This window comes from Narcine bancroftii, chromosome 1 (genome assembly GCF_036971445.1).
Source record: "Narcine bancroftii isolate sNarBan1 chromosome 1, sNarBan1.hap1, whole genome shotgun sequence".
NCBI lineage: Eukaryota > Metazoa > Chordata > Chondrichthyes > Torpediniformes > Narcinidae > Narcine > Narcine bancroftii.
Genome location: NC_091469.1, coordinates 431299053 through 431325949, shown reverse-complemented (window position 1 = coordinate 431325949; position 26897 = coordinate 431299053). Strand labels below are relative to the sequence as shown.

Genomic DNA, 26897 nt, shown 5'->3' with positions numbered 1-26897 from the left:
CTATGGAGTAAAATGGTCTGTCCATATTTTGGGACAGGTCTCTTTATCTGCTATGACCCACTGAGTCCCTCCAACTTCTCTTTGTTCATTCAAGATTCAGACATCTGCAATCCTTTTTGTGTCTATGGACAGGATTACAACTTGAGGAGTGTTCATAAACTTATGGCCATTGCAATGCGATATAATAGTCCCCTATTTGTCAGTGGCAAATTTGTTTAAAAACTACTTATGCATACGTTAACTGGAGCATTCAATTTATGATCTCTAACTTAGGTAAAATAAAAAATTTACTGCCAGAGAATTCAGTTGGTCCTGCAACAGTTCTTGTTCTTGTAAATGCCATCTACTTTAAAGGGAAGTGGGAGAGCAAATTTGATGAAAAAGACACCTATGTTTCCCCTTTCAAGTTGAACAAGGTATGCTGCTCTGGTGTTAAAATAGTTCTAAGCAAAATTTTACATTTATTATACCCTCAAACTCATACTGATGTTACTTTTTATTTTCTTCACAGAGGGAGACCAAATCAGTAAAGATGATGTTCCAGACGAATGACTTTAAAATTGGTTACATTGAGGAACTCAAGACCAGTGTCCTTGAGCTTCCTTATGAACAGGAGGAACTGAGCATGATTGTACTGCTACCTGATGGCATCAATGATGACACAACTGGACTGGAAGAGGTAATGAGAAGATCAATTACAATGAGAGGGGAACCTTAGAGAGAGAGAGAGAGAGACAGAGAGATTGATTTCCTGGGCTGATTTGATCACTGGATTTTTAATCATTAAATAGTCATCTCCATTACATAGTTCCATAAAAGTAAATGAAAGATGATTATAGGAACAGGATCAGATCTTGTTCAACATCTAAATGGACATTTTTGTTTTAGTCACATTCCTACAGGACAGATAACAAAAAGATTGAAAGAATATAGAGAAAATTTACAAGGATGTTGGCAGGTCTTCAGGATCTGAGTTATTGGGGAAGTTGAATACATTTGGACATCATTCCGTGGAGTTTTGGAAAATAAGGAGATGTTTAGAAGATAGAATATTAGAGCACAGTACAGCCCTTTCAGCCTATGATATTGTATGATATTTACTGTGTAAACCTACTCCACAACAATCTAATTTTTCCTCAACTCACACCCATAACCCTCTACTTTTCTTACATCCATGTGGCTATCTAAGAATCTTTCAATTTTCCCTCTTTTATCAACTTCCACCACCACCCCCAACAATACATTCCAAGCACCCAGCACGCTCTGAGTTTAAAAAAAACTTACCTCTGACATCTCCCCTAAAATTTCCTCCACTCATCTTTAACAGAAGTTTACTGGTAATTGCTATTTATTACTCCATGAAATAGGTCCTAACTAACCACCCTATCTAATCCCCTCATAATCTTATCTACCTCTTTTAAGATACATGTTATCCTTTGCTGCTCCAAAAAGAAAACTATCAACCTTGGTTCAATGACTTATTCTCCAATCCAGGAAACATCAAAGTATAGAAAATTGTCAGGGGTATAGAGAGGGCAAATGCAGGCAGGCTTTATCCACTGAGATTGGGTGAGACAAGAACTAGAGCACATGGGTTAAGTGTGAAAGATAAAATTATTTAAAGGCAACATGAGGGAGAACTTCTTCACACATAGCATGATCTCCAACACCTTTATGATGTAGATGCGCTCCAGGAAGTCATTGTTCCTTCTCCTGAACTCGCTGACTTCCAAGTCCTTCTCCACAGTCAACATATAGTGAGTAGATTGGGACTTTATTCATTGGAGCATAGAAGGTTGAGAGGGGATTTGATAGAGATATTTAAAATTATGAAGGGAATAGATAGAGTAGATGTGAATAGGCTCTTTCCCCTGAGAATAGGGGAGATTGGAACAAGGGGTTATAAGTTAAGGGTTAGGGGGCAAAACTTTAGGAGTAATATAAGAGGATGCTTCTTCATTCAGAGAGTGGAATGATCTACTGGAAGAAATAGTTGCGGCAGGGTCAATTCTGTCATTTAAGAGGAGGTTAGATGAGTACATGGATGTGAGGGGATTGGAGGATTATGGGCAGGGGAGTGGATAGGTTTAACTAGTGGAGTTTCACGTAAAATTGTGTGGACTAGAAGGGCCGATATGGCCTGTTTCCATACTGTAAATTGTTATATGTTATATGTAAGGGGTAAAAGTATAGAATGAGATACCAGCTGATGTGGAGGGTGCAGGTTCGATTTCAACATTTAAGGGAAGAATGGATAGATTCATAGAGGAGGACCATAGTGTGGGTGCTGGTCAAAGGGAGTAGGCAGAATAATCATTTGGAACTGACTGAAAAATGTACTGTTGTATATTTTGGAAATAAACAGGTAGATTATTATTTGGATGGAGAGAAAATTCACAATTCAGAAGTGCAAAGGGACTTGGGGGTCCTCGTACAGGATAACGTAAAGGTTAACCACCAGGTTGGATCAGCAGTAAAGAAAGCGAATGCTATGCTAGCATTTATTTCAAGCGGAATAATGTATAAGAGTAAAGAGGTGTTGATGAAGCTCGGTGAGACCACATTTGGAATACTGTGTGCAGTTTTGGCTCCCTTATCTTAGATGTTGGAAAGAGTACAGAGAAGATTCACCAGAATGGTTCCTGGAATGCAAGGGCTAACATATGAGGAACATATAGAGGCTCCTGGACTGTACTCATTGGAGTATAGAAGAACGAGAGGGGATCTCATAGAAACATTTCAAATGCTGAAAGGATTGGACAGAGTAGATGTGAATAAAATGTTTTCTTTGGTGGGTGAATCCAGGACAAGAGAGCAGAGTCTTAGAATTAGAAGGTACCCATTTAAAACAGAGATGAGGAGAAATTTCTTTAGCCAGAGGGTGGTGGATTTATGGAATTCATTGCCACATACAGCTGTGGAGGCTGGATCACTGGGGGAGCTGAAGGTTAGTAGTTTATATCAAGGGATATAGGGAAAAAGCTGGAATTTGGAACGAGATGTGAGAATGGTTTAGCTCAGGGTGGAATTGTGATTGAAAAAAAAGGTGGGCCAAAGGGTCTGTTTCTGTGTTGTACTGTTTTATGTTTCTAACATTCACTAAGATTCTAACCGAACTCCAATCACCCATATCCATTAATGCTTCTAGTTAACTGAGACCGACATCAACCACACGAAGCAGAGTGAAGGTTAAGTGCAAGCTTTAATAGAGTGATATATACAGCTAAGTCTTGCCTCTGTGCAAGCCCTGGTCAAAAGGAGGAGCATGAGCTCCAATTGTCAGGTGGTAGCTGTAGAGCTCGTCGAAAGAACCAAAGACTTGTTGATCCAAACCAAGGCTTTTATTAGCAAAAGACCGGAGCTCTTCACAGGTGGCCGACCAGTCCGGAATGATCCGACCTGGCTAGGGACACAACCCTTTAAGGCCCAGACAATAGGTGTGGCTTAGCTCTCAGCCAATCGCTGTAAGCACAGTCTAGATACAGTAACTATATACACTATGTACATTGGTGATAGATCTGTACTATCACATTCACCCCTTCTTGGAGAATTGACCCTGGGGAAAAAAAAACAAAAACGAGGGAGAGAATGAAAGGAAGGGGTAGGTCAAGGACTGTAGCGGTCAGGGGGTCTGACCATCCGGCGTGACCGCCGTGGTGCCGGGATTGGGGTCGCTGGAGTGGTGTCGCCAGCGGGCTCGTCGGGTGCGACTGCTCCGTCGCTCAATTCCCCAGTCGTGTTGTCGGCAGGGTGGCCCGGGTCATTGGGGTACTGTTGGTCCTTCTGTTGAGGCACGGGGCCTGGAGAATAAGGAGTTGGGGGGTTTGCTGGGTCTACCGCGTCCTGAGCTAGGTCCCGCACCGAAACAGTGTCCTCCCGCCCGTCTGGGAACTCCCCGTAGGCGTAATGTGGGTTCGTGTAGAGTAGAGTCACTCGGTCGACCAAGGAGTGCCGGACGTGGCGTCGCAAAAGGACGGGGCCAGGGACGGTGAGCCATGCCGGTACAGTGGTTCCCGATTCGGATTACCTCGGGAAAAGGAACATCCTTTCGTGGGGGGTGGCATTTGTTGCAGTACATAGGAGGGAGCGGATGGAGTGTAAGGCACTAGTGAGAACCTCCTGCCAGTGAGAGGTGGGGAGACCTTTAGACCGGAGAGCCAGTGTAACCACTCTCCATATGGTGGCATTCTCCCTCTCGACCTGGCCATTACCGCGTGGGTTATAGCTCGTGGTCCTGCTTGAAGCAATACCACACTCCAGAAGGTACTGTTGCAGCTCTGCACTCATTAATGAGGACCCCCTATCACTGTGGATAGAATTGGGGTACCCGAAGATGGTGAAAATACTGTGAAGAGCCTGTATCACTGAGGTGGCAGTGGTGTCTGGGCAGGCCACAGCGAATGGGAAGCGGGAGTACTCGTCGATGGCTGTAAGGATGTAGGTATTACGGTTGGTCGACGGTAGGGGCCCCTTAAAGTCTACGCTAAGACGCTCGAAGGGGCGGGTGGCTTTGATAACGTGTGAGTTATCCGGACGGAAGAAGTGGGGCTTGCATTCAGCGCACACCGAACAGGCTCGGGTCATGGAGCGGATCTCCTCGACTGTGTAGGGTAAGTTGCGCGCCTTGACAAAGTGAGCAAACCTAGTGACCCCTGGATGACAGAGCGCCTCATGGAGTTTCCGTAGTCTGTCCATCTGTATGCTGGCGCACGTCCCCCTGGAGAGCGCGTCAGGCGGGTCGTTGAGCTTACCAGGCCGGTACAGGATGTCATAGTTAAAGGTGGAGAGTTCGATTCTCCATCTGGCGATTTTGTCATTTTTTATCTTACCACGCTGGGTGTTGCTGAACATGAAGGAGACCGCGCGTTGATCAGTCAACAGTGTAAAGCGCCTCCCAGCGAGGTAATGTCTCCAACGACGCACCGCTTCAACTATGGCCTGGGCCTCCTTCTCGATCGAGGAGTGTCTACTCTCCGGACCCTGGAGGGTTCTGGAGAAGAAGGCTACAGGCCGACCGGCCTGGTTCAAGGTGGCTGCCAGGGCGAAGTCGGATGCATCGCTCTCGACTTGAAACAGGACAGACTCATCGACCGCGTGCAGCGTCGCAGCAGCGATGTCGGATTTGATTCGATCGAAAGCCGCTGTGGCTTCGGTCGAGAGGGGAAAAGAGGTGGTCTTGATAAGAGGACGCGCCTTGTCGGCGTAGTGTGGAACCCATTGGGAGTAATATAAGAAAAGGCCCAGGCAACGTTTGAGAGCTTTCTGGGTATGTGGGGGGGGGGGGGGGGGTCGGGGGTAAGTCCATTAGGGGACGCATGCGGTCAGGATCTGGCATGACTATCCCGTTCTCCACCACACAACCTAGAATAGCGAGTCGTGTGGTCCGGAAGACACACTTGTCCAAATTGTAAGTCAGGTTTAGCCGACGGGCAGTTTGAAGAAATTTGTCTAGGTTGGCGTCATGGTCCTGCACGTTGTGGCCGCAGATGGTGATATTGTCCAGATACGGAAAGGTAGCGGTTAGCCCGTTCTGGTCCACCATCCTGTCCATTTCCCGCTGGAAGACTGCGACACCATTCGTGACCCCGAATGGTACCCTGAGAAATTGATGTAGCCGCCCATTTGCTTCAAAGGCCGTGAATGGTCGGTCCTCGCAGCGGATCGGGAGCTGGTGGTAGGCCGAACGTAGGTCAATAGTGGAGAAAATGCGGTATTGGGCGATCTGGTTCACCACATCCGTGATGCGTGGCAGGGGGTACGCATCCAGGAGCGTGAAACGGTTAATGGTCTGGCTATAGTCGACCACCATCCGTAGTTTTTCCCCATTCTTGACAACCACCACCTGGGCTCTCCAGGGGCTTGAACTGGGTTCGATGATACCCTCATCCAGCAATCTACGCACCTCACTCCTAATGAATTGCCTGTTTTCGTAACTATATTGCCGACTTTTGGTGGCCACAGGCTTCCAGCCAGGGGTGAGGTTTGCGAAGAGTGCTGGCGGGGCAATCCGGAGTGTGGAAAGGCCGCAGGATTGGCCCCGGGGCACGGGGGCGGGTTGCTCGGGTGCTTCGGGAGTGGGGCGATGGCAGACCGAGAGGGGGGCGTGGGGTCCACCAAAGTGTAGGGACACCGTTTGGAACTGACACTGGAAGTCTAATCCCAGCAACACTGGGGCGCACAATTGGGGAAGGACGAATAATTTGAAGTGGGTGACCGTCACGCCCTGTACTTCCAGCGTGGCGATGCAATACCCCTTTATCCCAGTCGAGTGCGACCTCGTTGCTAATGAAATCCTCTGGGTAGTGGGGATAATGTCAAGTCCCCAACAGAGAGCCAGATCTGGCTGGATAAAACTGTCAGTTGACCCAGAGTCAAATAAGCAATTGGTGTAGTGTCCATGCACTTTAATCAGTTCCATTGCTCTGGTGAGGGGATGAGAGCATTGCTGGTTTAATGTTATTGAAGCAGTTGACAGGGGAGTTTTGCGCGATGACGTCACGCAACGGGATGACATCACGCAACGGGATGACGTAGTCAACGCTCGAGGAGCAGGTTGGAGCACCTCCCGGAAGTGCTGTTGTGGCGGCGTTGGCGGGTGAATGGTAAGTAGTGGGGTTTGTAGTTGCTCGCGATTGGCGGTGGGTAGGTCGGTGGTTGCGGCGGTCGAGCCCTGGCGGTCGTCGGCGATGGATGCTAAGGTGAGCACCTGGTTGGCCGCGGGGGTGGCTGTGGCGGCGGTAGCAGCGGCGGTAGCGTCGGCCCTGAGGGTGGCTGTGGCGGCGGCAGCAGCGTCGGCCCCGGGGGTGTCTGTGGCGGCAGCAGCAGCGGCGGTAGCGTGGAGTGTTCCGCACGGGGGCGAGAGGCGGGCCATCACCATGGTTGCGAGGGTGGGTTGCCCCTTCTGGGTTCGGCGTCTCCGTGACGTCAGGCGTTGCCGTGCAGGGGAGCCCTCGCTCTCATTGGACGAGAGCTCTGGGGAAGAAGAATTTGAATGGGATAGCGGCGATTGGGCTTCACACGAGGCACTGTGTTTGCTGGCGGCCATTTTAGACCTACAGACTGCAGCAAAGTGGCCGTTTTTAAGGCACTTCTGGCACCTGGCTTTTCTTGCTGGGCACTGGGACCTGCTGTGCTTGTCCCTCCCGCAGAAATAACATTTCGGGTTCGCACGGGGCAGTGTAGCAGCAGCCGACAGGCCGTCAGTTTCTCGTGGGGTGGTAGGGTAGAAGGGCACTCTACTCACATCAGAACGAGGGGTCCAGTCCCTAGAGAGCTCGGTGGACTTTAAGGCTGCATCCTCCATTGTGATTGCAATCCGGGCCACGTCCTCTAGTTTTTCTACCCCTTGCTTGAGCAAGCGCAGCCTCACTTCATTTGATCTGAGCCCAGCCACATAGGCATCCCGGACGAGGTCATTTGTGATCTCGGCAGCAGTTTTGTCCGCACAGTTACAGTCCTTGCCCAATGCCTTTAATACTTGTAAATATGCCCTGCTGGACTCACCGGGCTGTTGCTTCCTCGACGCAAGCACAAGCCGGGCGTGAACTCTGTTCACCGGTTGATCATACAGTCCTTTCAGTACCTTTATGGCTGCGGTGTAAGTGGTCTCATCCTGGATGTTCTCGTAGACTCTCAAGGACACCATAGACAGCAATGCTGTTAGACGCTGGTTATCCTCCTCCACCTCAATGAGTCTCAGGAAGTTTTCAAAGTTCAGCAGCCAGAAGTTAAAGGCTTTGAAGGCTGTAGCTGACTGTGGGTCGATATCAAGTTTTTCTGGCCGAGTTAAACGCTCCATCCCTTTCAAAAAAATTCTTTTTGCTAATAAAATTGTAGAGCTCGTCGAAAGAACCAAAGACTTGTTGATCCAAACCAAGGCTTTTATTAGCAAAAGACCGGAGCTCTTCACAGGTGGCCGACCAGTCCGGAATGATCCGACCTGGCTAGGGACACAACCCTTTAAGGCCCAGACAATAGGTGTGGCTTAGCTCTCAGCCAATCGCTGTAAGCACAGTCTAGATACAGTAACTATATACACTATGTACATTGGTGATAGATCTGTACTATCACAGTAGCCCCCAGTGACCTAGTGGTGTAATGGCATATCATCACATTCACCCCCACTTAAAGGAATTTGGCCACACAGCCCCATTCCCTGCCCCCCACAAGTTCACAAGTCCAGGATCTGGTGGGCTTTCCTTTGTCTCTTGGACCTTCCGGGTACAGGGGCAGGGGAGGTGAGGGATTTGGTGGCAGGGGGTCCTGTCATTGGGTGGTTGAGGGTGCATGGATGCTCGGCAGCTGCAGAGTAGGGGGTATGCTGAGGGGATGTAGGGCTTTCCGGATGGGTACCGGCTGTTGGGAGTGTATTGGTCATTGGTTCTGGGGTGATATGATGGTCGGTTGTCCTGATGTCTGCTGTCCATCTTTCTGGTCTGTTGGGGTCTGTGATCCTTCCTCATCATACACAATACCAGCCGGCGCAATCTCCCTAAGGGTTACTGAATCTTCCCGTCCGTCCCTGAATGCAACAACTGCGTAGTGGGGGTTCGCGTACCCTCAGCTCTACTGGCTCCACCAGCGGGTCCATTTTGTGGGGCCTGCAGTACTTCCAGATGAGCCATCAGCCATCTAGGCAGCACTGTGCCCGTCGCGGCTTTCCTTGAAAATGAAAATGAAAACAAGCAGTCATGTGGAGTTGTGTTTGTGACAGTACACAAGAGTGAGTGTATCAAATGTAAAGCCTCCGGTAACATGTCCTGCCATCTGGCCATGGGTAGGTCTTTTGCCTTTAAGGTCAACGGTACTGTTTTCCAAATAGTGGCATTTTCCCTTTCCACTTGCCCATTTCCCCTGGGGTTGTAGCTTGTAGAGCTGAATTTCTGCACTTATGAATACAGCACCCCTGTCGGTGTGTATATAGCTGGACATGCTGAAAATAGATTGCAGACACTTTATTACTGAGGCTGTCAACACATTGGGGCATGGAAATGCGAAAGGGAAGTGGGAGTATTCATCTATGTAATTAAGGAAGTAAATGTTCCTGTCATAGGAAGGAAGCGAGCCTTTAAAGTTGAGACTAAGGCATTCAAAGGATTTGGTGGCTTTTATCAATGTAGCCCTGTCTGGCCGGTAGAACTGCGGTTTGCATTCCGTGCAGGTGGGACAGCCCTTGTTTACTATCTTTACCTCCTCCACTGAGAATGGGTGATTATGGGTCTTTATAAAATGGAACAATGTAGCGACCCCCGGGTGGCTCAGTTCATTATGCAAGCTCTGCAGCTAGTATGTGTGATTGAGGCCTGCGCAGATTCCCATGGACAACGTATCTGGGGACTCATTGAGCTTCCTGGGCTGGTATAGAATATCGTAATTGTACGTGGACAGTTCTATCCTCCAGCACAAAATTTTGTCATTTTTAAAAATTTTCCCCCTGTTCTGGTTGTCGAACATGAATGCCACGGATCGGTGATTCATGACCAGAGTGAAGCGCTTACAAGCCAGGTAATGTCTCTAATCCCTCACCACTTCTACAATGGCCTGTTCCTCCTTCTCCACTGCCGAGTGTCTCACCACTGACCCCTGTAGGGTCCGCGAGAAAAAGGCTATGGGTTGCCCCTCCTGATTCAGTGTGGCCACTAGTGCTACATCTGAGGCATCCATCTCCACTTGGAAGGGGATTGTATCATCTATGGCCCGCAAGGTTGCTTTTGCAATCAGGTCCCTAATCTCTGTAAAGGCTTTGACAGACGTTGGGCCGAGGGGAAACACAGAGGCTTTTATGAGCAGGCGGGCCCTGTCGGCATAGTTAGGAACCCACTTAGTATGCGAAGAGTTCCAAACATCTCTTTAACGTTTTCTGTGTATGAGGGACTGGGAGTTATATGAGTGGGTGCATGCGGGCAGGGTCTGGGCTGATTTCCCCGTTTTGTACTATGTATCCCAGGATGGCCAGTTTATTAGCGCGAAAGATGCATTTGTCCTTATTGTATGTTAGGTTACGTTCCTTATCTGCCTGGAAGAAGCGCTTGAGGTTTGTATCATGGTCGACTTGAGAGTGGCCACAAATCGTAACTTTATCAACGTAAGGGAACACTTCCTGGAGTTGATACTTATCAACGATGCAGTCCATCTCCATCTGGAACAGTGACATCCCATTAGTGATGCTGAAGGGGAGATGGAGAAACTGGTACAGTCTGCCATCTTCCTCAAACGCCATGTACATGCAGTTGCGCTCTCTAATGGGCAACTGGTGATTCGCTTCCTTGAGGTCTATAGTGGAGAACACCTTATTACTGCGCAATGCTGTTCACCAAGTCCTCTATGCGTGGTAGTGGGTAGGCGTCCAGCTGTGTAAACATATTGATGGTCTGACTGTAGTTGACCACCATCTGCTGCTTCTTCCCCGACCTTACTACAACTACTTGGGCTCTCCAGGGGATGGAGCTCTTCTCTATAATGCCCTCTTGTAGGAGTCTGCAAACCTCCGCTCTAATGAACTCTCTATCCTGCGGCCTGTACCTCCTGCTCTTGGTGGCTATTGGCGTGCAGTCCAGGGTGAGATGAGTGAATAGCAGGGGAGGCTCTACATTCAGGGCTGGCTGTTTGTTCTTAAGGAGCAGTGGTGGGGGGGGGGGGGGGGGGAAGGGGCCCATTGTGTACCATTGTGATGCTCTCCAATTGACATTGAAAGTCCAGCCCAAGCAAACCGGAGCACAGAGACGGGGGAAGAACTAACAATTTAAATTCCTCATACTCTGTACCTTGTATTTCCAACATGACCTTGCAGAAGTGTGACATTTTAGCTGTGTGGCTGTTGGACACAAACAAAATCTGCTGGTCACTAGAATATGTGTTCAGGTCAAGGCGCTCTACTAGCTCCCGGTCTATGGAAACTTTCAGTACACCTGCTGTCCATCAGGCAATTTACTTTCGACCCATTAATTTTAATAATAACAGTCTCATTTGATAAATCGTGTGGACTCGTCTGGTTCAGACGTAGGGAGCCCAGCATGGCATGTCCTCCATTCTGGTATTCAATGTCCTGATCATAGTAGAACTCTGGGTCATATTCCTTCCCCAATGGTGGTGTCTTCTGTCTGGCATCCTTTGTCTAACATGGCCGGCTGCACGTGGCACTCTGTTTCTGTCTACCTGAGGAGAAAGAAGCAGAGCTTTCCTGCCTCTCATTTACATAAGAAGAGGCTTGGGCAGGAGCAGACTTTTGCCTAATGCCCTTTCTTTCTGCAGTTTGAACAGCTCGATTCTCTTGCTGGGCAGAGAGCTCTGGGGTGCTTGTGTTGTCCGCAAAAGGAGCACTTGGATCGCTCCAGGGGGATACTGCTGCTATATGTTGTCCTGGCTGTGAGGTAGTCATGAGCCTGTGCCTGGAGTGGAGCTCGCTGTGCCCTTTATTATAGTGTCTCTACAAAGTGCTCATAGCCTCTTGATAGGACTTAGCATCCCATATAAGGGAGTATGGGCGAATCCCCAAGCTGTAGCATAAGTATTTCTTCCTCCAATGCCCCATCAACCCCCATGTAGTTGAGGAAACACCTCTGCCACCAGTTGAAGTGAGTGCTTGCCCCGGGGGTCCAGTTCCAGTTCCAGCCTGTCTGGCCTCAGCACCTGGCTGAACTAGAGTCTCCGATTCTGTGGCAGTGGGGGCACATACCGAGCCTGATCCCTTCCCCATGCGGCTACTCGATCCTGGGGAAGCATGTGCACCTTCTAAGGAGTCAGGGTTAGCTGAGGTTGCCTCTGGGGGAGCGGACTGTCCTTGTGGTCCTGGCAGTAGATCGAGATCGGGAGGAATACTTGCCGTATGCCTTCTGCCCACGCTTATCGCAATCCTTGACTATCGAGCAGGAGCCCAGTGGGCTGCGTGGCTGGACCCAGTCCCAGAGAGTTACTTAACAGACAGGGCTCTGGGCCATTCTTTACCTGTTCCCAGATGCTTCTGACTCTCTTGCAGTCCTCGGTCACTGGGTGAGTCCCTCTCTGCGCCATGGCTTTTGTCCTGCAGCACCCCGCCTGGTCCATACTTGGCTGCATGTGCGTGGGGGACACCTCCATTTTTGGATCCTTAGATCTGGTTTTGGTGGAGTCAGGAGCATGGGCAAGGACAGGAGTAGCTTCCATCCTGGATATAAATCACTCTATTAAATTGTGACCGACATCAACCTCATGAAGCAGAGTGAACGTTAAATACAGGCTTTAATTTGATCCGTTGATCCGACGCAATTTCCCCATCACAAGCATCTTTGGCCCTCCCAGGACCAAGGGGCCAAACCACTCTCCCCAACCCTCCAGCGCCTCCTTCTCCTGCTGATCCATGCTGACCCAGCCACACCACCACGGACATATGCTACACTGCCCGCCCCAGCACTGGACCCAACCACACCAGACCTGACTAGCCCTCCGGCACCCACCACACCCTCACCGACCTTTGACCAGGAACCAACCCTGCGATGGTCACAGAGACTCTGATAGCCACTGGACCATCTAACCCCCCCCCCCCCACCAAGACTATTTTAAGAAGGGGGTGAATGTGGTGATACAACCACAAGGGGATGATCTCCGTACCTGCAGAAGGACCACCTGGGGGCTGACTCCACTTGGCCGTCTGTCAATCCACCAACCCGATTATAAGCCTGAGCCAGCCCCTCCTGAGCCAGTCACTTGGGAGCCACCACAGCTGAACCTGGGAGGGGTTGTGTGCATGGAAGAGGGGGTCAGGAAGCTCCAGTGTGATTTGGATAAATTGAGGGACTGGGCAGATACATGGCAAATGCACTACAATGTGGATAAATGTGAGGTTATCCACTTTGGTAATACAAACCAGAGGGCAGATTACTATTTGAATGGCAATAGATTAAGAGATGGGGAAAGTGCAGAGAGACCTAGGGGTACTTGTACACCAGTCTCTGAAGGCGAGCATGCAGGTACAGCAGGCGGTTAAAAAGGCAAATGGTATGTTAGCCTTCATATCAAGAGGGTTTAAGTAGAGGAACAAGGATACCTTACTGCAGCTGTACAGGGCCTTGGTGAGACCACACCTGGAGTATTGTGTGCAGTTTTGGTCACCTTATCTAAGGAAGGATGTTCTTGCAATGGAGGGAGTGCAGAGGCGATTCACCAGGCTGATACCTGGAATGGCAGGAATGACTTATGAGGAAAGATTGCGCAAATTGGGATTGTACTCCCTGGAGTTTAGAAGATTGAGAGGGGATCTCATAGAGACATATAAAATTCTGGCAGGACTGGACAGAATGGATGCAGATGGGATGTTTTCAATGATGGGAAAGTCCAGAACCCGGGGCCATGGTTTGAGGATAATAGGCAAACCATTTAGGACCGAGATGAGGAGGAATTTCTTTACCCAGAGGATGGTGAACCTGTGGAATTCATTGCCACAGAGGGCAGTAGAGGCAGGTTCATTAAATATATTTAAGAGGGAATTAGATCTATTTCTTCAGTATAAGGGTATTAAAGGTTATGGAGAGAAGGCGGGGACAGGGTACTGAACTTTAAGATCAGCCATGATCTCGTTGAATGGCGGAGCAGGCTCGAAGGGTCGAATGACCTACTCCTGCTCTATCTTCTATGTTTCTATGGTGTGTCCAGACTTTTAGCAGAATAAAGCCTGTAGTAGTCTTTTGTGTTTTGTGTCTGCTTGCTGCTACCACATTGTGTCACAACAATTAAATTTCCTTATTAAGCTACACAGTAAACTAACAGCTTGCTTTAAGTTCATGACTATGCTTTTTTTTGACAGCTTGAACGAGAACTTGCAAACAATACACTGCTCCCATTGATTAACTCGGAAAAAATGATGAAAAGGAAAGTTGACGTTCACCTGCCCAGATTTAAACTGCAAGATCAGTTCAATCTTGAAGAAATACTTTCAGCAATGGGTATGATCAACGCTTTTGCTCGGTCAAGGGCCAATTTCTCTCGCATGTCTGAGAAAAAAGATCTCTCTGTGTCAAAGGTTATTCATAAATCCTTTGTGGATGTTAATGAAGAGGGCACAGAAGCAGCTGCGGCTACAGGAATAATTGCAACCGTTGTTGGTTTTTCCATTGCACCAATATTTAAGGCAGATCATCCTTTCCTGTTTTTCATTAAACACAACAAAACACAGAGCATTTTGTTCTTTGGTCGTTACTCCTCACCAGAAAGTGGAGGTGCAGGCAAAATGACAGGAATAGCTGGAGAGATAAGAAGGGTCAATTTCTGATTCAAGTAAACATATTGCATTCCCTACGTGATTACCTATGTAGGGAGAGTCTCAATTACTTTTTGGTGTGTGGAGACTATCTGGTATTGGGCTGATTGGATTTACAAAAGGTTGACTCATTTACCCCATTTTTTTTTGGTTACTGCTGTGTATTTACTGCTGTCTTCTGGAATGTAATTTTCAACCAGATCTTAAAGGTGATAAAATATTTTCTGTATGTTTTTCTTTCACTGACTTGAAAATTTTGAGGTGTTAAATGTTATCTTTTTAATTCCTTTTCTTATTATTCAAAAACCAATTTTATCTTCAACAATTCAAGTTATTCAGTAACTCAAATCAAGTCATTTGAATAAAACAAAGAAAAATCAAATATATATATAAAGTTTGATAAGTATTTTAATTTGGGAAGAAAATACTTTTATTTCTAAAAATGAATTTTGCTTTCATAGTGATTAATGTCATATTTTGAATTTTATTCTGAAGAAATATTTCAGGAAATCTTTTGGCAGTGTTCTGATCTTTGGAGAATATCTCATTAATAAAATCTGCAAAAGAACAGCTTCAATATTGTTGTGTGTGTGAAACCGGTTCGATGAGTCCCAAGGGCAATGAATCTGAACATGGCTGTTTGCATGTGTAGAGAAGTCACAAAAGGGGTAAAAGACACACATACACTTGCCGGATTAAATGACACACTTGCAACCACTCACGGATAGAAAGCTACACCATCAAGTTACAATATATGATACCCACCACCCTTTGATATCTCTAGCTGGCATGCCTCTGATCTAAACTAATCTAGGGACAATAATTTCCAGACACACAATACTACACCTCTCCACCCTTTGTTGGTGCCTACCTTAACAATGACTCTCCAGCATTGCCCATAGTTCTCAATCTGGAATGGAGCTAGAGTTCATCCAAGAAAAAAAGACTGATGGCTCACATGTGGTGGGCTTTATAGTACCATCAGCTGGAGAGATTGGCCCAGATGTCGATGAAGCAATTAAAGGGGCCAATGACAAGGTGTGCACTGTCCTGAGGGCAAGGCTTGACCTTGATTGGCAGGTGAGGTGACTTCCAATTAGGTTCTAGTTGGAGAGATCACATGCCCTTTCGTAATCCACATTCCCATCAGGTTCTAGGTGGAGGGGGTCCCATGACTCTCCATAATCCACACTACAAATACTGGTAGTTTATGACTTTTTTCTCTTTCAACTATAAAATGGGACCATAGCCTAAGCAGTCATTTTGGCTGCTAATTCTGTTTTCACAATTTACTGTGTGAACTAAAGTGAACTTTCCCAATAAAGGAAAGATCCCTGAGTTTGGTAGACAGTCATGAGAAGATAACACCAGATGGAGATGTTGGGAAACTGCATTTATAGATACAATGTGAATCACATGGATTCACTTGGTCATTTACTTTAGTGTAAGTCTGACACCAGTCTTTTCCCAGTCCATCCACCTTAAAATGCTTGGATAGATGTCTATCGATAAGTTTCTGTCACCACAGATCAGGACTTATAAACAAGAAAAGCACAAAAATCTGTAGACACTGTAGTTGAAGTAAAATCACAATTGCTGGAGAAACTCAACAGGTCAAACACTGTCTTTTATGTATGCAGCAAAGATAAAAGCACATAAACATGTTTCGGTTTTGAGCTCTTCTCATGAACAGCTGCAAAGAGTGGATTATCAGCTCCCAGAGCGCCCTGACTCACAACCTCAATATGTAATCCATTGGAGATTAATGAAAATGTTTAAAAATTCTATAAACAATTATACCAAACTGAAAATATAGGAAAAAAATGACAAAATTGATGAATTTTTATCTAATATTGAACTACCACATCTACAAATAGAAGAACAAATTAAATTGACAGAACCTTTAAAAAATTGAAGAAATACAGGAAATATGAATGAAACGACCAAACCATAACCACATCTACAAATAGAAGAACAAAATAAATTGAAAGAACCCTTAAAAAAATTGAAGAAATACAGGATATATGAATGAAACGACCAAACCATAAAACACCAAAAAATCCCTATAGAGTTTTATAAAATGTTTAGGTATCTATTAATCCTTCCCCTCCTAAAAGTAATGAATCAGTGGAAGAGACCCAAAACTTACCAGAATCATATAAAACAGCAATAATCACAGTAATTCTGAAAGAGGGAAAAGACCCGCTATTGCCAACATCATAAAGACCAATATCATTATTGAATACAATTTGTAAATTAATAGCAAAATTACTAGCAAACAAACTGAATGACTGTGTACCGAAACTAATAAGGCAAGACCAAACTGGATTTGCTAAAAAAAGACGGGCAGTCGATAATGATTGTAATCTTATCAATTTAATTCATGAAGCACAAATAAATAAAATGCCATGATAGCTGTTATGTTAGATGCAGAGAAAGCCTTCGACAGGGTAGAGTGGAACTATTTGTTTAAAGTGTTACAGAAATTTAAACTACCCTGGAAAAAATTATTAACTGGATTAGAGCATTGTAAAATGGATCGTTAGCAAAGGTAGTCTTCTTTGGCTTGGCTTCGCGGCCGAAGATTTATGGAGGGGGTAAAAGTCCACGTCAGCTATATATCAGATCACTTTAAATTAAGCAGGTCAACAAGACAGGGATGCCCATTATCCCCTTCACTGTTCGCTTTGGTTATTGGAACATTGATGGAGTGGATAAGGAAGGAAACTATGATAAAAGGAATAAAAATAAAAGAGAAAGAATATAAAATCAGCCGATTTGAAGATGACATCATAGTATATTTAACAGAACCAGATAGGTCAATAAAAAAACTATATACGAAACTGGAAGAGTATGGAGAGATATCAGGGTACAAAAATAACACCAATAAAAGCAAAGTGATGTGAATGATCAAAGTTGATTATTCAGAATTTAAAAAAGAAATCCCTTTTAAATGGCAATCACAGGCGATATGTTACCTTGGTTTCAGAATAGATAATAACTTAAAACATTTATACAAATTAAACTATGAACCATTAATTAAAAAAATACAGGAAGATTTAGAGAATTGGAAAGAGATACCGTTAACTTTAATAGGGAGAGTAAACTGTATTAAGATGAATGTGTTTCCATGGATGCAATATTTATTCCAAACGTTTCCAATCCCTTGACAGATATTTTTTCCAAAACTGAAGAAAATATGGAAAGGTAAGAAATCAAGAATAGTGCTAGAAAAATTAACATGGAGTTACAAACAAGGAGGGTTACAGCTACCAAATTTCAAAAATTACTACAGGGCAGCACAGTTAAGGCAATTATCAGATTTTTATCGGAGAGGAGAAAAACCGGACTGGACTAAGTTAGAATTAGACAAATTGGGAGAAAATATCCCAGAACATATACTTTATAAATGGGATGAAAAATTGGTGCAATACAACAATTCACCAGTACTACATCACATACTTAAATTATGATAAAGAATACACCTGGAGAAAAAAAAGATAATTATCAAATACCAAAAATGTTATTGACACAAAACCCATTAATCCCCTTTACAATAGATAATTTATTTTTCAAGGAATGGGATAGAAAAGGAATCAAGAAAATAGAAGATTGCTTTTTGGAAATAATTTATTAACATTTGAGCAATTAAAACATAAATATGGAAAAACACAAGGCACAATGTTTATATATTACCAGTTGAAAACTTATTTATAAGATAAACTGGGAAATAGCTTGAGATTACCAGAAAGTAGCAGCTATAAATATTTAATTACAGACACAATGATAATTAAAATAATTATTACCAACATGTACATCAAACTGCAATATAAGGAAGAGGATGAAACAAAGTATAAACTGAAACAAAGTTGGGAAAAAGATTTAAACATAAAGAACGAAACATGGGAGGAGTTATGTAGAGGAACAATGAGGAACATGATAAATACTAGATTACGTATGATACAATATAACCGGCTACATATATTATATATTACTCCTCAGAAATTAAAAGAGTGGGACCCAACAGCATCGAATAGATGCTTTCGCTGTAAACAAGAGACTGTAACAACATTACATGCAATTTGGACGTATTCAAAAGTAAAAACTTTCTGGGAAGATCTAAACCTAATATTAAACAACATCACAAAAAATAATATACCAAAAGATCCAAAAGTTTTTCTGTTAAATAATATAAGAGACAAAAAATTAGGACTAAAATTAGACAGAGCCCAAATAAGATTTATTATGAAAGCACTAGCAGTAGCAAAAAAATGTATTACGACAACCTGGAAAATGGAAACAAACCTTAAAATACAACAGTGGTATCCAGAAATAAACAAGTGTATTCCATTAGAAAAAATTACATACAACCTGAAAGATAAATATACATTATTCAAACAAATTTGGGAACCATACATAAAATATGTTAGAGAATGCCGACCACAGACCTTAAAACAACATGATTGTGAGCACAGTAAGATTCAAATATGTGAAAGTGCACGATATGACTTCTTTGCTTTTTGTTATTTCTTTGTTTTATGTGTTTCATTATTTATTGGTTTTTGAAGGGGGCTGGGGAGGGGGAGAGGGATGAAAGGGGGAAAAAGGGAGAGGGAAAAAGAGGAAATGCCACTGAGTATATATATTAGTGATGATCATTTGTGAATGTTGTTATTGATATGATTCATAGTGCAAGAAATTTAAAACATTTTTAAAAAAAGAAATATGATTGTCCTCTTCACTTACGAGATACCCATCTGGAGAAAAATGATGAACTGAGAATTTCCTAGAGGCAACGTTCTTGAACTAGTGATACTTTGGAGACAGAATGATTCCCTTCTGATAGTTTCCTACCAGATGGCTTTGGGATCCAGTAGGGATCTAAGAAGGCAAAAAGGAGAGTTTATAACAAAGGTTTTTTTTATCAACATACAAATCAGTTGTTTGTTGAAGGTGAAGAAAGAGACGTTGTAAGGAGTAAATGTGGAGATACGGCTGTCATGTTGCATGTGTATTTGTGCATCAATGTATTGATATGCATGTGTGTATGCGTGAATGTATGTGTGCACGTGTGTGTGCATGTTCAGTATGTGTGAGCATATGTGTGTGTATGTATGTTTGCACATGTGTGTGCACGCGCATGCAAGTATGCATGTGTGTATGTACATGTGTGCCTGTATATGTGCATGTGCTTGCATGCTTGTATGTTGCTTCTTGATATTTGGGTGCTGTGAATGCCACAGTAACATTCTGAATGATTAGAGCAACAAATGAATGCGGTCATGCATGCCCATTTTTCCAGTTCCAGATTGATTCAATTCACCGTGTTATTTCTTTGCCCACCTCCTACCAGAGGAGCTTCATTTCATTTTTGACAGTCTTTCTGACATGCTTGTGCAGTGTGAATTGTGGAGGGTCATGTGACCACTCTGGCTGGAGCCAAGTTGGATGTCACCTCACCTGCCAGTCAAGGGTTAGATCATCCACTGGTGAGGCAGATATATGATTGGTCCTCACAGGTCACATGGACAGGTCTTGCCTTGAAAAAGCCACGCACATGTGGTCTTTGCTCTCTCTCTCTTTGTTTGCTGCTGCTACATAAAGACCATGACTGAACTTCAGACTGCAGGCCACGGGCAGCTCCGGAGGGATGAATGCAATGGATCCCAAACCGTGAGTGATGCTGGAAACCAGGTCCATTTGATATACTTGTTAGTTGTAATTAATTTCCTGTTTGTTTGTTTGCTGTGGCTGCTAGAGATAAAGAGAGTTGAGAATGTTTTGTAGTTATTTATTCTCAACCGGAGTGTAGTTATTTGTGTATTATTTGGGATGGTTTGTCTGAGTGTGTTCTCTTTTGTGAATTCCCCATTGTGTAAATAATGCTCACTGTTTGTTGATAATGCGTCCAGCCTTGATTCTCTTTGAACCCATCTAACTTATTCTTGAACACAACTGTTTGATGCAGGGCATATTTTTGTAGTCAGAAAGGATATGCTGGTCCATATCAGTGAAATGAGTGGCTTTTTCCCTTAAATATTACCATCCCAAGCAGCCATTAACTTATAATGTAGCATAGTCACTTCCTGTAAAATTGCAGTCATACAGCAGAGAAATGGGCCCTTCAGCCCACTATGATGAACATCTGTCAATGGTATGTCGGGCACTGAAGTTCAAGCAACATATATTTTAACATGAGGGGGTAAAGGTTGAAAAGGGAGCCATGGGGCAACTTTTTCACACAGAGTGTAGGGGATCATGGACAAGCTGCCAAAGGTCGTGGAAGAGGTGGGTACAGTTTTGGCATTAGGGCAATACATGGATATGAAAGGGTTATAGGAATATGGACAAAGTGCAGGCAGATATATCTAGCTCAGATAGGTAACTTGGTTGTCAAGGACATTTGGCCAAAGTTCATATTTGTGTGCTGTGTATCTCTGTGTATCTCTGTTGTACTGATCACCCTCCTGTAAGGCTCCGAGTCATGGGTCATCTACTGTCACCATCTACAACTCCTTGAGCGCTTCCACTAGTGCTGCCTCTGCACCATCCTCAACATCTACTGGAGTAACCTCATCACCAACATTGAAGACTTCAAACAGGTGGAGGTTACCAGAATTGAGACCAGGCTGTTGAAAACACAGCTACATTGGGCATGGCATGTCTCTAGGATGGAGGTTCATTGCCTGCCCAAGATTGTGCTGTATGTCGAACTCTCCACTGGCTACCATGACAGAAGGGCTCTGAAAAAGAGGTACAAAGACTTCTCTGAAGAAATCCCTTGATGTCTGTCATATTCACCTTTACCAGTGGTCTGCTCTAGCCTTCTATCGCATGGCCTGCCGACCAACCATTCACTAGTCTGTCTCATCCTTGGAGAATGCTTGCAGGGCTGGCCTTGAGGAAATGGAAAATAACCTTGAAACAGCAGCACCAAACCCAGAACAGAATTTCCCTTGCAGCCACTGTGGTCGGGCATGTTTGTCCTGCATTGGCCACCAGCAAGTCTGCAGCAGATATTGACAGCCCCTTTTCTAAATCTTCATTTGCAAAGCCAAGCCATGATCTGATCTCTGTGACTCTATGACTCTTGAACTACAGCTTGGAATACAGACATGGATACATTCCAGTTCACCTATCATAGCAACAGGTCTACGGCAGATGCCATCTCACTGGCTCTACACAAAACCCTGGAACATGAAAGATGCAATGATTGGTATGCTCTTTATCGATTACAATTCAGCATATAATACCATCATCCCCTAAAACTGATCAGCAAACACCAAGACCCCATTGTACAATTAGATGATGGATTTCCTCACCTCCAGATCATAATCAGTGTGGATTGGTAAGAACATCTCCACAATCTCCATCGGTACTGGAGAACCACAGGGCTGTGTTCTTAGCTCCCTGCTCTTTTTATTTTACACCTATAACTGTATAGCTTGGTACAACATCAACACCATCTGCAAATTTGCCGATGATACCATGGTAGTGGGTTGTGTAAAAAAAGGTGATGATTCAGCATTCAGTAGTGAGATTAAAAACTTGGCTGAATGGTGCACCAACAACAACCTTGCAATCAATGTCAGCAAAATATGGAGCTGGTTGTTGACTTCAGGAAGGGAAAGCCAGAGGTATACAATGAAACGATTAATGAGGGGTAATAGGTGGAGAGAGTGACCAAATTTAAGTTCTTGGCAATAACTATCATGGGGCAATCTTTCCTGAACCCAACACACTAATGGCATCATGAAGAAAGCACATCAGTGCCTCAATTTCTTCAGGAGTTTGCTGAGGTTTGGTTTGACTCCAGAAAGCCTGGCTATTTTCCACAGATTTGTGGTGGAAATTGTGCTGACCTGCTGCATCACATTCTGGTATGGGGACACCAATATCCCTGAGCAAAAAGCCCTCCAAAAGTTCAGATACACAGCCCAGGACATTACAGGCAAAACCCTCCCCACTATTGAGAATATCCACAGGGAACACTGCCGTCATAGAGCAGCAGCAATTATCAACGATCCACACCAATCAGCACACACTCTGTTCTTGTTGCTGCTATCAGGAAAGAGGTATGGGTGCCACAAAACTCACACTATCAAGTCAAGGAACAGCTCATACCCCTTCAATGTTAGACTCCTCAAAAACAAACTCAATTAGGTACTCATTTAAGGACCCTTACCTGTGCACTCCCTTGATTTAAAAAAAAAATTCACTCTGCATCGCACAGTTTCTTTATATTTGTTATCTGTTTATAGTTCTTTATTTGTTTACATGTTATGTAAATTTTTGTACATAATCTATCTAATCTTGGACACTGTCATTATTTCTTCCAGAATTACTAACCTTGAAGGGAATAATGTAAACCTTTAGCATTGCATTTTAATTTCCTAATGTTTAACCCTATACTGTAATTATATGGAAGTGCAGAAGATTTCAGAGTCTTGTGGGGAAAAAAAAACTAATCTAAAAAGAATACTTTTAATGTGTTATAAATCTAAAATATATCAAGAACTTTCTGAAACTACTCAATAGATCAGGGAACATTTGTAGAGAAAATAACAAACTTTAAATACCATGTTGATAACAAAAACCAGGAAGTGATTTTATCTAGGATAAAAATGTTCGTCTGTACTATTTTTTGAATACTTTAGGTAAAGTCAACATATGTAAAACAATAGAAAGCATATATCACATTGTTACAAATAATTAATTGAATACATGTTGAACTCTATAAAAAGAAAGAAGAAAAAAGAAAAACTACAAAAAGAAAACCCCTCTAAAACCCCCTCCCAACCCTATCTCCTATCTATCCCCTCTAAAACTATACTAAACTAAAAAAAAACTAAATTGCTAAAATATTATATAAAAAATGGATATATATTAAATTGGATTGCTTTAGGAAACATTCAAAGATCCAAAAAACATTTCACAAAGGAACATAATTTATTAAGGGAAGACTTCACTAGTCTGAAGGATTGAAAGGAATTATTTATAAATTTTGACCTAATATTTGAACATATATCTCCAAATCTGTAAAATATAAAATATTTCCCTCTCAAATTATATGTAATGTTTTTCTAAAGGAATACAACGTTGAACCTCTGTTTGCCATCTTCCTAATGTTAAATAACATCTGATTTCCAAGTAACAGCAATACATTTCCTTGCTATCACCAGGGCTAATTTACCAAATTTACCAAAAATCTGATAAATGTAATTTAGAAATTATATTTTCAAAACTCCCCATCAAAAATAACTGAAAAACACCTGTTTCAAAAATTTACTTACAGAAATCCAAAATTGTTTAACTTTTGAACAAGACCATATAGAATCAAGAAAAGTTCTAGTATCTTCACCTCATTTAAAACATTTATCTGATATGTCCGATTTCCATTTATTCAACTTTTGAGGGATAAAATACAATTGATGTAAAAAATTATACTGAAGTAATCTATATCGCATCTTTACATAGATTTTGCCAAATATGTTGATCTATTGATATATTTAAATTGTGTTCCCTTCTTTCCTTTGACATAAATAAACTTAATTTAGGTGTTCTTTCTTGTAATTTCACATATGCTAATGAAATAAACTTCTTGACAATTCTGTACAGTCCTTTAAAACTATTTCTGGTCCTAGTTTTTCTCTCAAATAAGCTCTCAATTGAAATTAACAAAATAGAGTATTACTTGGAATGTTATATCTAATTCTCAATAGATCAAATGACATTAGTCTACCACCCTCATAACAATCTCCTATTTTAAAAATTCCTTTACTATACCATATACTTAAAAAAGGATTATCTTTTGAAAAAGTTATAAGAAGATTAACTAATGGCATTTTTTGTGCAGAGAGCTTCCATCATTTTTCTAATTAAATCTTAATCCAAATATTGATCAAATGTTTCAATAATGGAGGATCCCTGTCAACAGTCATTAATTTTAGTTTCCATTTATAAATAAATTCTTCAGCTATATCTTATTTGATTTTATTTAATTCAACCCCCACTCATGATAGTTTAATATTTCCAAATATAGAGACAAGACGTCTTAATTGTACTGCTTTATAATAATTCTTAAAATTAGGAAGTTGTAACCCATCTTGTTTATATTTCCATGTTAATTTTTCCTATCAATATTCTTGCCAGCTTACATTTCCAAAGAAATTTTCTAACTTGTTTATTTAGTTCCTGAAAATTTTTGTGGTATAGAAATTAGCAAAGTCTGAAACAAGTATTGAATTCTTGGAAAGATATTATTCTTAATATAATTAACTCTTCCAATTTTTAGGCAAATTTATCTCTCTTTTCAAATCTTCATTTACTTTCTTAAGTACCCAAATATAATTTAATTTATATATTTTTAATTATTATCACTTTGTATTCCTAATGACTTAATCCAAATATTAGTCCATTTAAATTGAATATATTTTTTGACATTGCGAATAATCACCATGTACTAATTCCATAACTTCACTTTCATCCCAATTTATTTTATAACCAGAAACGTTTCCATAATCTATCAATTGCTTATAAAGTCTATGTAATGATAATTGTGGTTGAGTCAAATATACCAACATATCATCTGCAAATAGACTAATCTTATGTTCAGTTTGATTTACCATAAAACCTTTTAATTGTTGATCTACATGAATCATTTGTGCAAGAGGTTCTATAGCCAATGCAAACAAAGCAGGAGATAAAGGTCAACCTTGCCTACATGACTGAGTCAAATTAAATGATTGAGATATTTGCCCGTTAGTTATTACTTTAGCTTTAGGACTTCTATAAAGTACTTTAATCCAATTTACAAAATTTAACCCCAAACCAAACTTACCTAAAACTTTAAATAAAAACATCCCATTCTAATCTATCAAAAGCCTTTTCCACATCCAGTGCAACTGCTACACTTAAATCTCCTTCTTTTTGTACTAAATGAACTATACTTAATAATTTTACTATATTTTCAAAATTGTGTCTATTTTTAATGAAACCAGTTTGATCTATGCTTATTAAATCCGGAAGACAATTTTTAAATTCTATTTGCTAGTATCTTCACCATAATTTTATAGTCAACATTTAACAATGAAATAGGTCTGTATGAAGCTGGTTTTAATGGATCTCTATCTTTTTTAGGGAATAACCATAATAATAGCTGTTGAAAAAGTTTCTGGGAGAGCACGCACATTAGAAGTTTGTTCCATTACTTGCATAAGTAAATGAATTATTAAATCTTTTAATTCTTTATAAAATTTCACAGGAAATCTAACCTCTCCTGGAGATGTATTGTTCTGTAAACTATTAAGTGCTTCCTTAACTTCTTGTTCTGTAAATGGTCTATCGAAATTATCTTTATCTTGCTCAGTTAATCTCGGCAATATTATTTATGACAAATAATTATCTATATTATTATAATCTTGTAATGATTTTGAAGTGTATAATTTTTCATAAAACTCTCTAAAAGTTTATTTTATTTCTTGAGATTTAAGTGTCACCTTCTTATTATCTTGTTGTATTGCATCAATTGTTCTCAAAGCTTGTTCTGCTTTTCATTCCCAAATTCATAATATTCACCTAATTCATAATATTTTTATTTAGCTCTAAGAATATTTTTTTTCTTTTCTGTAAGTTGACAATGCATTATACTGTAACATTTTTATAAATTAAATACCTACGTTTGTCTTCTGTTTGTAGTTTTTATACCTTTTTCAATACAGTTATTTCTTTTTCTAATTTATCTATATCCCTCACTTATTCCTTTTTAATTTTCAAAGTAAAATTTATTATTTATCCTCTCAAATATGCTTTCAACGCATCTCAAGTAAAAAAAATATCATCCATCGATTGTAAATTAATATCACAAAATAGTTTGATATGTTCTCTTATAAAATCATGAAAATATTTTGTTTTTAATAACATCGAATTTAATCTCCATCTATATACTGGCTGATGTTTTTCAGTGAATTCAAATTCCATTAATAATGGGGAATAATCAGACATTATTCTTGTTTTCTAATCAATATTCAAAACTCTTAATTGGTTCTGGACTGAAAGTAAAAATGAATCAATTCTAGTATTATGATTTCAGTGAACCCCATGTACCAGCAGCAATAGAAATACACTAAAGCAATGGTTCCTTAAACAAAATTAGTTTAATTCTCTGAGTATAGAACAACAAGATCAACACTTAACTTATCAACATTAAGTTTTTTACACAATCCTTTCTCCCCCCCCCAACCTAATCTAAGTGCAAGTGTGTGTAATGTGTGTTGGGCACTACCAGTTGCCCCAATAATACACAGACAAAGACTGAGTGGAATGATAGGCTTTATTAAACTAGAGATTGCTGCCCCGGGTTAAGGCTAGGGAAATGAGGAGAGGAAGAGGGGACTCAATCTTTATGGCCTGGGCCACATGGGAGGAGTCCAGGGAGGAGTCTAGAAAAGGATGTTTTTGGGAGGGCGGGCCATCCTGTACATACATTACAATGTGCTTTTAAGAAAGTCCTTTATACTGGCTGTTCTTCCACTCTCCACATTTTCAAGGCTACATTTTCCTGTAATCTTCCATCCTGTGCACAGAATCAAACAGTCATTACATTCAAGCAAACTTGAGTGCTTTACTTAGAATTACCTGTCTGGAAAGTTGTGCAGGGTTACAGAGA

The 26897-nt window shown here is 42.0% G+C and overlaps 1 protein-coding gene across 2 annotated transcripts in view; it reads left to right on the top strand.

Moving 5' to 3' along the window:
• LOC138751653 (leukocyte elastase inhibitor-like) overlaps window positions 1-14656 on the top strand; it is a 28108-nt gene extending 13452 nt beyond the window's left edge. For both annotated transcript variants that reach the window (XM_069914210.1, XM_069914211.1), the window contains exons 5-7: window positions 274-416; window positions 512-679; window positions 13778-14656. In XM_069914210.1, coding sequence (XP_069770311.1) covers window positions 274-416; window positions 512-679; window positions 13778-14242 — 776 coding nt within the window. In that variant the 3' untranslated portion in view covers window positions 14243-14656. The remainder of the gene's footprint in view (window positions 1-273; window positions 417-511; window positions 680-13777) is intronic.
• The last annotated feature ends 12241 nt before the right edge of the window (window positions 14657-26897 follow it).